The 12,907-nt window shown below is 35.5% G+C and overlaps 1 protein-coding gene and 1 long non-coding RNA gene across 4 annotated transcripts in view; one reads left to right on the top strand and one right to left on the bottom strand.

Moving 5' to 3' along the window:
- LOC148043371 (uncharacterized) overlaps positions 1 to 12,907 on the top strand; it is a 481,921-nt gene that overhangs the window by 56,535 nt on the left and 412,479 nt on the right. The gene's annotated exons all lie outside the window — the stretch shown is intronic.
- The window catches only part of RALGPS2 (Ral GEF with PH domain and SH3 binding motif 2), a 128,627-nt gene that overhangs the window by 58,731 nt on the left and 56,989 nt on the right, over positions 1 to 12,907 (bottom strand). For 2 of the 3 annotated variants that reach the window (XM_087726828.1, XM_087726827.1), the window contains exons 9-16: positions 11,876 to 12,013; positions 11,044 to 11,134; positions 9,769 to 9,836; positions 9,392 to 9,527; positions 7,301 to 7,452; positions 4,731 to 4,785; positions 2,342 to 2,419; positions 404 to 509 (exon numbers count right to left, since the gene is read on the bottom strand). In XM_087726828.1, the coding sequence (XP_087582954.1) occupies positions 404 to 509; positions 2,342 to 2,419; positions 4,731 to 4,785; positions 7,301 to 7,452; positions 9,392 to 9,527; positions 9,769 to 9,836; positions 11,044 to 11,134; positions 11,876 to 12,013 (824 nt within the window). The remainder of the gene's footprint in view (positions 1 to 403; positions 510 to 2,341; positions 2,420 to 4,730; positions 4,786 to 7,300; positions 7,453 to 9,391; positions 9,528 to 9,768; positions 9,837 to 11,043; positions 11,135 to 11,875; positions 12,014 to 12,907) is intronic. The other variant, XM_087726829.1, reaches the window with a different exon arrangement.

The following is a 12,907-nucleotide window of genomic DNA, read 5'->3' as shown; positions in this document are numbered from 1 at the left end:
TATACCGTCATATAACATTTTGTGCTGTGGTGATGCGGAAGGTTCCCCAACAAATGTAAATCTAACATCCAAGACCCCCAAATTAAAAGATATTTCCTGGACATGAACTACTGTCAGTCTCAGGTATTTTTCAACACCATCCACAGGAAGTACATTGGAGGGGTAGCCACACAGATTATTTGAGTCAGTCACAAGATATTTTGCCAGAGTTTGTATTTTATATGCTGTATATCCTGTTTTCCTATCAACTGACTTCTAAATACTTTACAACCTACTGAGGTGTACCTAATTCAAATAGTTGAGCAATCATTGGTGATCTAAACAAAATGAATAATTTAAAATATTTTTGAAACAGGAAAAGCCAATTTTGAATTTTTTTTAAATGATTTATTTAATAACTTACTGTTGGTTTCTTCCCTTCTTTCAACAAAGTTTTTCTTCTAAGAACCCCTTGAATAGTAACAGCTCCTGGATATAAATGAACAGCTAAATCTTCAGATTCTGCAGAACTAAAAAATAAAAGCAAGTGTAAAGTATGGGAAGGTACTGTATTTCAACAGAAATTCTTGAAGCATCACTAATATTATCTGTGGTTTTTGAAACAAAATACTGTACTAACAGATTACTTGTTGAATTTAATTATGGAAAGATATCAACCTTTGGAAAGATTATATATTTTACTTGCACAGCACTAATTAACATGCTAAGAAAGACTTTCACTTTAACAATTAATTTATGAATAACTATAACTTTCACTATTATATATTACGACAAAGAGCTACAAATAATTTTAATTGGCAAAAAAACTGGAATTGGCTCCACTTTAAAAATTCCTTTCCTTTAATTTTTAAATGATTCTTTCCAGACTTTTCCAGATCTGCTAAAAATATTGGTGCGTAGTAGTCACTTGAGTTAATGAAAACAAAGTATAAAAAGAAAACAAAGAAAAACAGCAAGAGCTTAATACATGCACAATGCCATACCAAGATATTTGAAAGCAATAACAGAAGCAGCAGGAAAGCAGGGAAACTGGCCCAGAGCTGTTAAATAAAGCTGTTGTAACATAGGTTGTGTTCTAACAAGTGAGTAGCTGACCAACGTTTAATGACAGGAAATATTTGACTGCACAAGTGTTTGTGTAACTGCATACCAAGCAACTTATGTGGCATAGCCATCACTCTCTAGAGACAGACTAAGAAAGTAAAAAAATTCTGAAACATCTTGGAGAATTTCTTCCATACATCTTTTAACTATTTAGCCCAGGGGTAGTCAACCTTTTTATACCTAGCGCCCACTTTTGTATCTCTGTTAGTAGTAAAATTTTCTAACCGCCCACCAGTTCCACAGTAAAAATGATTTATAAAGTAGAGAAGTAACTTTACTTTATAAAATTTATAAAGCAGAGTTATAGCAAACCCCTACCGCCCCCCATTAAAGCTGGAACGCCCACCAGTGGGCGGTAGGGACCAGGTTGACTACCACTGGTTTAGCCTATAAACTAAGAAAGATGACAAACTGAGCTTTCTCGACTTTCAAAAGTTAACAAATGCTTGTACACATTACAGATCAGATTGTAACAGTTATTTGAAGCTAAATTATGGATAGGTGCTGAAGAATGTAAAAAGGCCTTGATGTGAATGTTAAGTGCTTCTCATAAAATGGTATTCAAAGAAACTTTAAGGCAAGGAATCTCTATTCTTGCATATCATTGCTAAGAAACCAAAATGAAGGAACCCCCTTTTTATCATCTTCAGTGAGACTCATCTTCAGTTTTTGTCTTCTAATACAAACTGCCAAAGATATTTTGGAGAGGTGTGAGAACAAGCAAGGATGGGGAATGAGAACTGATATTGGGGCACCTGGCCATACCTGTTAGCCCACTTCTTTCTGCCTCTCTGGAAATAATGGGCATCCGATTTACAATTTATATGGCTCAGGATAAAAAGAAAAAGCAACTTCTTAACTCTCACTCAATCTTCAACGTTCCAATATTACTCTTGCCACCCAATTACTTTCAGTACCATCCAGTATCATAAATGATGCTTTAGAGGTTGTTTTTTTTTTTTAAAGTAGAGAGTCAAGTAAAACATTTTGGGATTTTTAAAAAAATAATATTACAAAATTAGATGTGCAGATTAAAATGAGCAGCCATAGACTGTGAAGATGAGATTAAATTTTAAGATAGAAATCCTGTTTCGATAGAGAATGTTCACTGATGTGGTACGTCAAGAGAGTATCAAGATAGTTAGAAAGAACAGGAGTGTCAGATTAGATCCACTTCACAAATCAGTCACCAACACCAGAGGAAAGTGTCTGGCCCTTGAACACAAGGGACTAGTACCTGCTGCCCTTCATGTGGCTCCAATAGCCATTTCGTGCTAGTCTTGTCACCGGACCAAGAGAATGGTATAATCTGTTCCTGTTGGATTCCATTATAAATGGTATGGGTTACATTTTTCAAATTCATAGTCATCATTTGTTAGAACACTATAATAAGCTTTCCTTTCTGCTACATTGCTACGTCTTGTTCATGTATTTCATGTTTTCAAAATATCTCTTTATTTGAGCAGCACATGTTCTTGGTGTGAACATATGTAACAATAGAATATTCTTCCTGGCATCCTAATGAACGATTAGACAATCAACACCAGCAGTTAAAACAAGACGTTTCTAAAATCCAAGTGATCAGGAGCAATGCAATCACCTTAGAATATGAGAACATTCCCTCTTATAGTGGTTTAGCAGTGCATCTTGGCTTTTTCTTCTGAACAAATGTAGGGATTATATGGTTCATACAGGGATGTGTGAATCGCTGATGTGGCATGAGTGCAGAAGGGCTGGATGTGAGAATGGATGGGTGGGGGACTTATTCCAGTGACTTACAACATTCTCTGCTGACTTCCCCATTAACTTTCTGGGGAAGTCAGCAGAGAAGGCTGCAAATGGTAATTATATATGACAGTGAGGTGTTTGGCTATTGTAAGTGCAAATGAGTTGCCATGCACCCAGATTGTGATGATGTGACCACAGGAGTGCTGGGACACCCAGAACTCTGAGGATCGATTGTAACTCCATTCATTCAGAACCGTCATAACTTGGATTTGTCACTGACCAAATGATTGTAAGTCAACAACTACCTCTATTTATGTACTTTTCTGGTGAGACTGGTCTATCAGGGGAACCTGGTCTACCCAAATATGGGACGGAGCATATTCTTCCTGGCATCCTAATGAATGATTAGACGGCTTTCGCCTTTCAGTCCCAATCCAGGAACCTTCGCAGGCAGTCTATTTTGTGTTAAATTTAAATTTACCTTTATTTCTTTGTCGGTAAATTTATACCTCTATTTGTATTGATGGAACTATTGTTCTATGCATATTACTGAGCAAAATGCATTAAGTTAGTGGCCTGAAAACACATAATATAAGACAGGGAGGAAAAAGAATATGCAGTTCATCCTGCAGGAAAAAAACCTTTAGTGTTATAAAATCAACTATGATTTTACTAGCTTGTTATGTCTACTACTACTTCATTTGTACTCAACTGGGAACTGCATAAGCACCTCAGAACATTAGTGGTGCTTTATCAAATGATCAATGCATTTCACCTGAAAGCTGCTGCAACGATATACTGTACAAAATAAAAGTAATTTTACAAAAACAGTAGTAAATTTATAGCATGTTTTTATATAAGTCAAATATATATGTTCACTAAGACAGAAAAATCAATGGTCTACTGTTCTAAATTGGTCAGCCTTGCTGTTCTAGGAGTAGCTCAGGACAACTGTCAATTGGGTTTTACTCCAAGCCTATACTGTAAATAGGAGCTTTAGCTTTGGGAAGCTTATTTCAACATTCTTCAAACTAATTGTAAGTCAATGATGAACCACTTATATAAGGTGCATATGTTCCAGTGGTGGGTTTCAAAATTTTTAGAACCTATTCTGTAGGTGTGGCCTGTTTTGTGGGAGTGGCTTGGTGGTCATGTGAATGGGTGGGTGTGGCTTGGTGGGCGTGTGACCGGGTGGGTGTGGCTAACTTGGAAAATGTGGTGAAACTCACTTAACAATGCTCTTGCTTAGCAACTAAAATTTTGGGCTCAATTGTGGTCATAAGTTTTCTTTCTTTCTTTCTTTCTTTCTTTCTTTCTTTCTTTCTCTCTCTCACTCTTTCCTTCCTTTCTTCCTTTTGTCTCTCCCCCCCTCTTTCTTTCTTTCTTTCTTTCTTCTCTCTTTCTCATTTCCTGTTTCTTTATTTTTTCTTTCTCTTTCTATCTTTGTCTCTCTCTTTTTTCTCTCCCTCTCCCTCCATTCCTTCCTTCCTTCCTTGTGTGTATCTCTTTCTTTCCTGTCTGTATCCCTCCCCCTTTCTTCCTTTCTTTGGAACAGGTTCCAAAAGGTACGCTAAATTTCACGAACCGGTTCTGGCGTACCAGTGCGAACCAGGAGAAACCCACCCCTGATATGTTCCCTCTGAGCAAATGTTTGAGCAAAATAGGATTCTGGGACCACTGCTAAAATATTAGTGATAATACACTCTCCAGAAAACTTGCATGATTGAACTATTTTAGCAATTACTTTTTCTTACATTTATAATGTGTAGGAAAAGCAGAGCCTTGATTAAAAAGCACCATACCAGGAATATTTAGCACGCTTTCCTATGTAGAAATGTAAAACTGTCATATGTTAAATACACATTTGAACAAATATAAAATATATTGACTTCTCTTACCTTTCAAATGCTGGCCAAGAAGTTTCTTCACTAAGCTCTGAACCATCACTGCTACCTAAAATTGGAATAAGTGAATCAATTTAAAAACACTGTAATTCTATGATTTTGCCAGGTCTGAAAATGTTTCAAAAAAACTTGTATAAATTACCCATAATAAAACTGACTCAATTGGAATGACATTAGTTTAAAAAGAAAACACCTTATTTCTGGGAGTTTTGTTTATGAGATTATTTTAACTATAGATACTAGTTTTTATGTTCAATTTCTCTTTCCCCACTTAATTGTTAGAACTTGCTTAAATTTGAATAGTTTAATTGCAGAATATAATTTAATTGCATTATATTAAATGAATACATATATAGCACTTGTTCTTCGTTTAATACATTTGTGCCTCTTCTTTCATTATGTTTCTGTGTCTGTAAGCATAAAAGAAATGAAGTAGAACAATAACAATTTAGCACCATCTTCTGGAATTAGCCAACCAAACACAGGAAAAACCTCTAAAAAAAAAACAGTGCCACCATCTCCCTTTTCTGAGAGGATGGCCCAGAAGGATAGCATGAAATTCCTCGCAGTGGAATGAGTGAGATGATATTGGTGAACATCCTGTTCTGAAAGGGAGCAGGTTGTCTTAAAAAATGCTGCTGGGTTATATTCAGCATGTAGATAAGGGAGACAAAAGACTTCAACTTTGCCACCTGAATCACCTGAATGTGTGAATTAACTTAGGTTTGTACTAGGATTCAGTCACTCAACATTGTTCTTTCTCCAGCTGCGTCTTTTCTACTGGTTCATCACCCTAAGTTCTTCAGTGCTTTAAAAAGCAGCACCAAATCTGCATGTAAGGGCAGACAGCTATGATGCAATCTATCTATGGCATTGAACGTCCTATTAAACAAATGTGTAACCAGTGACTTGGATGAACTGCTTACCAGATCCCTGTGAAATTTCCCAGGAGCCTCTGAATACCCATAGGTAGATGCTGGGGTAAACCAATAGCAGTAGACTTATATACCGCTTCATAGGCCTTTCAGGCCTCTCTAAGCGGTTTACAGAGAGTCAGCATATTGCCCCCAACAACAATCTGGGTCCTCATTTTACCCACCTCGGAAGGATGGAAGGCTGAGTCAACCCTGAGCCGGTGAGATTTGAACCGCTGACCTGCTGATCTAGCAGTAGCCTGCAGTGCTGCTTTTAACCACTGCGCCACCTTGGCTCTTGCTGCACTGGGAAGGGCTTTCTGCACTGGGAAGGGCTCATTAACCAAGTTAATGAGTCCTTCCCAGTGCAGAAAGAAAAAGCTATACGTAACTGTTGTGGCCCGGCAGGAGCTGTTGGAGCTGCCGCCAGACTCCGACAGCGAGCGGTCTTATGAGTCGGCCCTGGAAGAGGTGGAGGACCCTGGACAGAGTTCCGACTCCGAGCAGGGCGAGGAGAGACTGGTTGGCCACCAGGTGGCGCCTGAGCCTTGGATCAGTGGGGAGGAGACAAGAGTGAGTGATCCAGAAAACACCTGTGAGTTGTTCCGGGATGCCCGCCGTTGAAGGGCTATTCGGCGTCAAGAACAACGGTGTAATTACAAGAGGTGATTACGCTCAGCTGATGCTCATTAAGATCTTCTCCTGATTATAAAAGAGACTGCTTGTGCCACGCCTTTCTGCAGAAGTCAACGTTAAGGACTAAAAAGAAACAAACTTGGCAGGCTGGATTGCTGCCAGAGTTTGTTTGCATTGCTGCCAAGTTTTATAGGACTTGCTGCCAGAGTGCTTATCTCTTTGTTTATGTGGCTTGCAGCCAACGAGAGTCTTGACTGATTAAAAGAAACCTTCTCATTTACGTTGGGCTTTTGTTCCTGGACGGAGGAGGGGGGTCAGAACAGATAACTCTGTAGCAATCAGAAAGTGATCAGTCCTTGACAAAAGATGAATTCAACATCTTCACCCTTTCATATCACATTGAATTTGTGTTGAAACAAAAACTAGATCTAATGTGTGTCCTTTCATGTCCTTGAAAATGTTGCTTTGTTCACGTTTTTTAATAAAGATTTCTACAAGTATCTCAAAGACCTTAGCCAAATGAAAATTAGCAGCCTAGCTAAGCCATGCTAAGTCAATTTGTAAGTAAGTAAGTCAATGGACTGATATTTATGCCAAGTTATGATCAATGGACCTGTCAGTTGATGGCCATATTTTAGTTAACTTTCACTGCAAAGGATGCTGGGAATTCCTTTCCCACTTGCTTTTTCTAATCATTTTTATTCCCTTTCCATGCTCTTATGTGAGTGTGGAAAATGTAGACCTAACCCAGAGGCTGTTTTTGCATGAGACTTTTATAGAACTTTATACTAGACATTAAACAGGTAGTACATCTTGAGTAATTTTACAACATGGGAGGTTTGAACCCCAAAATCATCAGGTCACTAACTCAATTTGTAATGTGCACATTTGTGGATAAGGCCTATGCATGACCCTTAAATAATATGGAGGAGAGGTTGCATATCAATATAATGAAAAAAAATACAAGTTTGAATTTCAAGACACTTTTTTTTACTGATTGAAATAAAATCTCACCTATTGAAATTCCGCTGGAAAGGGTGGAGCTCTCTGCCTGTCCCCGTAATGGAGCATGTGGTTCCATGACACTATCATCTAAAAGATGCCTTGGTCCTGCATTTGGGAATGTTGCACTTTTAAATTCTGCTGTGTTCATTTTATGAATGAAACTAGAAAAATAGTGAAATACATATTAAGATTGATCACATGTTTAAAGCATTAAATATAACATAGCACCAAAAGTGTATTTAATAATAGATCAGACCTCAATAACCAAATCCAAAAGAAAAGACAAAATAAATAAAGGCAAAAAGAGTTTAAAATGTTAAATGTTAACAAGAATATGTAATTTTATATAGATATGAAAAATAGGCATAGACGAGTTACATTTAATATTTTTGTACTAAAATTCTGCAATGCCTACTGATTTTGTCTTTCTATGTATATGTACATTATACTTTTATAAAGAATGGGCAAATATTTATGAACATGGACAATTAAAGAATGGATTCCAACATTACACTTAGAAGTGGACATGGAAGAATGAAAATGTTATTAGGAAATTATATATGATACCAATGTTTAAGTATTGATTTTTCTTTACCACAAACAGTCTAAATAGAGATTGCCAACCACACTCACAATCATAAAATGATTTGCAAGCAAGAAGCTTTGTACTTTGCAATTTAATTCCTAAATTTTTGGAACAAATGATTAAATATGAAGATTAACTGTATTCCCCCCCCCCTTTTTTTTCTTTTGCACAAGGCAAGAGGATGATCAGTAGTAAGGTGGAGGGATTTAGTGACTGCTGCACCATTGGAAGACCTGAAGGACCAAATTAGAGACAGATCATTTTGGAGAAAATCTATCCCTGTGTTTGCTAACTGACATTGACTTGATGGGCCATAATTAATCAATGTATGAACAATTGGGTTCAGGATATAAATCAATCGGAAACCATGGCTCGTCAGTTCAATGATTATAACTATGGTTTAACAAAACATTATGAACATATATGAGCATTTTGTTGCCTTATACCTAATCAGTTTTGTTTCCTAAAAACAGAAAGGAGCTGTTTAGATCATTGAGTTAACTTGCTAATCAAAATTTCCTATTCAAAGTTCTAACAATATACAGAAGTATAAAGCAAAGGAAATTAAAACAAAACAGAAAAATATTCTAACCAAATAAGTAATATTACTTATAACTGATGGTAGTAATTATGTATAGCTCAAGTTGGCATATTGCATTGTTAGACTTTTCTCTGTTCTTGTCGGTTTCTCTGTTGGGGTTCCAACAATGCCATGATTGCATTGCCTGTCTGCAAATCTGAGTTTGGCTTGTTTAATAAATTATTTAATAATCCTGAATTATCATGATGTACAAATTCAGCCACTACTTTATCTATAATATATATATATATATATATATATATATATATATATATATATATATATATATATATATATATATATATATATATATATATATATATATATATATATATATATATATATATATATATATATATATATATATATATATATATATATATATATATATATATATATATATATATATATATATATATATATATATATATATATATGTAGGTCTCTAGTTGTTCGGGTTTTCTCCCGCGTAGAATTGGAGATGTCTTGGCGACGTTATATATATATGTTGTATTTGTGCTGATAAATAAATAAAGGGAGATTAGTATAGATCTATTTCAAGCTATTTAGCTCTCATCAGCTGGCCATACCCTTACTGGGATTCGAACCTGGGCTGAATAATTGGGGCATACCAGGGGTTGTGACACTAAATCTATCTATCTATCTATCTATCTATCTATCTATCTATCTATCTATCTATCTATCTATCTATCTATCTATCTATCTATATCTTTACTTATATTTATCTTGTATTTACCTATTAAAAAAGGTATCCATATAGTAAGCTATATACAATCTAGTACATGCAATGCATGAAAAGTCAATTGTTTAAAGAAGATACTTAGTTCATATACATGGATTTTTAAATAACAATAATTCAGAGTATCATGGATTTAAATAACAGAAGAAACTGAATCTCAAATAAAATGCTAACTTGTATCCCAAACTGTGACATTTTCTATGCCCATGAGGCATCAGGTTTCTAGGCGATGGAGGAGTTGGTGGTAGCAATGCTCCTTCCCCAGTAGCATTCTTTCGCACTGTTTGGGGAGAAACACCCACTTCAGGGCCTGGAAAAAAATAAATAAAAAGAGTAGAGCAAAGAACAAGTTCATTATTATAATCCTTCAAAATCTTCAAAATAGTTTTGGAAGTGCATATACAGATTTTACCTATTTCCCTCTCTTTTTAGTTTATTTAAAAGTTTGCTTAAATTAGGTTTTCTATTTAACAGATTTTATGGTTATTAGAAGTCCAGAAAATAGGAAGACTGGGGAGTAGAATCAGAACATTTTATTGTTGAATACTTACCAACTAAATCTTCACGAGATGCAGTGGCACGTGGGGTACTGGTCCCAGGTTCTATTTTTAATGAAAGTCTGTGTTAAGGAGAAAAAAAAAGATTTTGCTAATAGCAAATCCAGACTTCTAGAACTTACTTTCATTTTCTAGGAGTTCCTACTAGGAATCCATCAATAAATCATTTGAACCAGATTGGTTGGGGCTAACGTGTTGACTAGAAACAAGGAGAGTGACTTCTAGACCTCCCTTAATCATGAAAGCTTCTGGGTCACCTTGGGCAGTCTCTCTATCTCAGCCCCATACATATCATAGGGTTGTTATTGTGGGGAAAGTAGAGGGTAGGAGTGTTAGGTATGTTATCCACCTTGAGTTACACACATACATACAAGAAAAGGTAAGATAAAAATATAATAATTAGCTTCTCAGACTGGCACCAAATCATGAGTTTGGTCTAGTATAAAAGAGTAACCAATATAATTTGATAGATTTAAATTTTAAAAACTCATTTTTTAAAAATAGGTAAAATACAAAATACCTATTTTTCATTTTAAAAAAAATACACGTGAAGTGCCATTTAAAAACACTGTGATTTCCTGGAAACTTTCTCCCACACTGAATAATAATTTAAAGAAAAGAACAAAACAATTGCACGTATGACAATTAGTCTTAGTTTTTAAAAAATCCAGTATGGATTTATATGATGTATACCAAATACCGTAGTTAATAACAGAATAATTGCAAGGGAAGATGATTAAGAATAGGGGTATATAACAAACAATTCATAATAGTTTAAGATTGTCTTCGATCCTGAACAACTATTGATTCTTATTCATCTGTTATATTTATATCCCACTTTCCTGTAGGAACTCAAAGGACTTAAATGGAAATCTCCTCAAAAACCCTATATTGCAGATTGGGTGGAGAGAATTACTGCTCACCCAGTGAATTTCAATGGATGAGTTTCCTCCTTCCTAGTTCAATGACTAAACTACTACAGGGGTTTCTGTTTGTTATTTTTTTCATTGATTCACTTTTAATTTTAATTTTCAATTCATTTAATATCTACAGCCAAGTGTTACGTTCTAGGAAAGAAAAAGGAAAAGGAAAAAAAAAAGAGAAAGAAAGTATTCATGAAAAGTGAAAGCCTATAAATAGAAATGCACTAAAACTTTGAAACGTTTATAAAACAAGACTACAAATACTTTTTTGTTCTTTATGAAAAATTGCTCTAAAACCAAAAATTTAATAATGAATACATTCCAAGTGACCAGTTTTTATGCTTACTTATAATTATCATCTTCCACAAACTTCTGAAGTTCCTCTATATACTGAACAGAATTCAGGTACTTTTGAACATGAGGCAACACAGGAATATCTAAATAGTAATTAATATACATGAAGAGCAGTTATTTTATTGGCAACCACTAAGATCTATGTATTTTTATATGGCATGATTTCATATCAATGTTAACTATTATTATTATTACCATGTTTTTCGGATTATAAGACACACTTCGCCTCCCCCCCCCGAGGGTGAACATTTGGGTGCTTCTTATACACCGAATGTAGCCCCGCCCACCCACTGGCACCCAACCTTTGGCTTCTGCCTCCCAGCAATTTGCCTTCTTGTTTTATCTCCCCAAAAGCTAGGTGCATCTTATACTACGGAGCATCTTATACTACGAAAAATACGATATGTTACCCTCCCCCCCCCAAATCAGGCATTTAGATGATAAATTAATAAAAAGGAAGTTTCTTACTGAGAGACTACTTTATTTGAAATAGGCTTAGTCAAAATTAAGGGGGTGGCTTCCAAGATCTTTTTGAATAATAGAAAACTTACTGTATCAAAGACTGTTAATTATTTTTTTTTAAAGTGAATGCTATGTTGAGAAAAGTTCTCTCTTTGAAAGAATTTAGTAAACAAATATTATCATTTACATTTGTTGAAAGAGATATATTTTAAGATATAGTCTTCATATCTTGAATGTTTTTAAAATATCTCACCACCACCTTTAATCAAAAGTGAAATTTGAGCAAGCCTCAATTAATATTCAAGCAATTTCATTCACTGCTTGCACATAATGCTGTAATATAAATACATGGTGTAACTTACCATATTCACAAGATTGCTGTAAGTCTGAAATTATTCTAAGAATATTATTCATTAAATTTGATCTCTGCTCATTTTCCAGAATACTTCCTGTTGATGGATAGGCTGAGTCAATATATGTCAAGTCTGAGAGATAAATACCTGAAGATGAATTAAATATTTTTATTATATAGATCATTGAAATAGTTACAGGTATATCTTTCTTACTGTCTGCCTCATTTAGCGACTGTTACACTTGTGAAGGAAACCCCCAGCTTTGTGATCAATCCTCTCTTTTATGATCATTGCAGTATTTTGCAATCACGTGATTACCATTTGGGAGTTTAGCAAATGGCATAGAGTTATGACTGTTGCAGTGTCCCAAGGTCACACCATTTGTGTGTTTTGCAACTGGCTTGTGTCAAAGCAGAGATAATTGAGAATATGGAATGTTTTACTTAACAGCTGTGAAGATTTGCTTAACAACTGAAGCAGAAGTGAGGCTGTAAGTCCTTGTAGTCACATGATTTTTTATTTAGCAATCATGGCACTTAGTAATGGTGTTGCTGATCCCAACTGGGGTTCTAAGAGAGAGAACTACCTGTAGTTCAAATCAAATAACATCACAGCCTTCAGGTCCTGCTTCAGATAGTATTTGACTTTGAAGATATGTCATGCAGTGGTGAGAACCGTTAGCGGAAATTTTGAGTAGTTCGGAGAACTAGTAAATATCACCTCTGATTGGCCCCACCTCCATCTATTCTCTGCCTCCTGAGTCCCTGCTGATCGGGAGGGAATGGGGATTTTGCAGTAACCTTTTCCTGGAGTGGGGAGGGAATGGAGATTTTACAATATCCTTCCCCTGCCATACCCACCAAGCCATGCCACGCCCATTAAGCCACGCCCACAGAAACAGTAGTAAATTTTTTGAATCCCACCACTGATGTCATGAACCTGAAACATTCAACTCTGGCTGTCCATATAAAAGTTTTATATTTCAATCTGTATCTAAACTATATTTGCAATTCAACAAGGTATTTCATTAATGCACCAATT

This window comes from Thamnophis sirtalis, unplaced genomic scaffold (assembly GCF_051295495.1).
Source record: "Thamnophis sirtalis isolate CommonGarterSnake01/CBP01778 unplaced genomic scaffold, rThaSir2_p1.2 scaffold_12, whole genome shotgun sequence".
NCBI classification, from domain to species: domain Eukaryota; kingdom Metazoa; phylum Chordata; class Lepidosauria; order Squamata; family Natricidae; genus Thamnophis; species Thamnophis sirtalis.
Note: the sequence above shows the minus strand (reverse complement) of the source record. Positions and strands in the feature narration are given on the sequence as shown.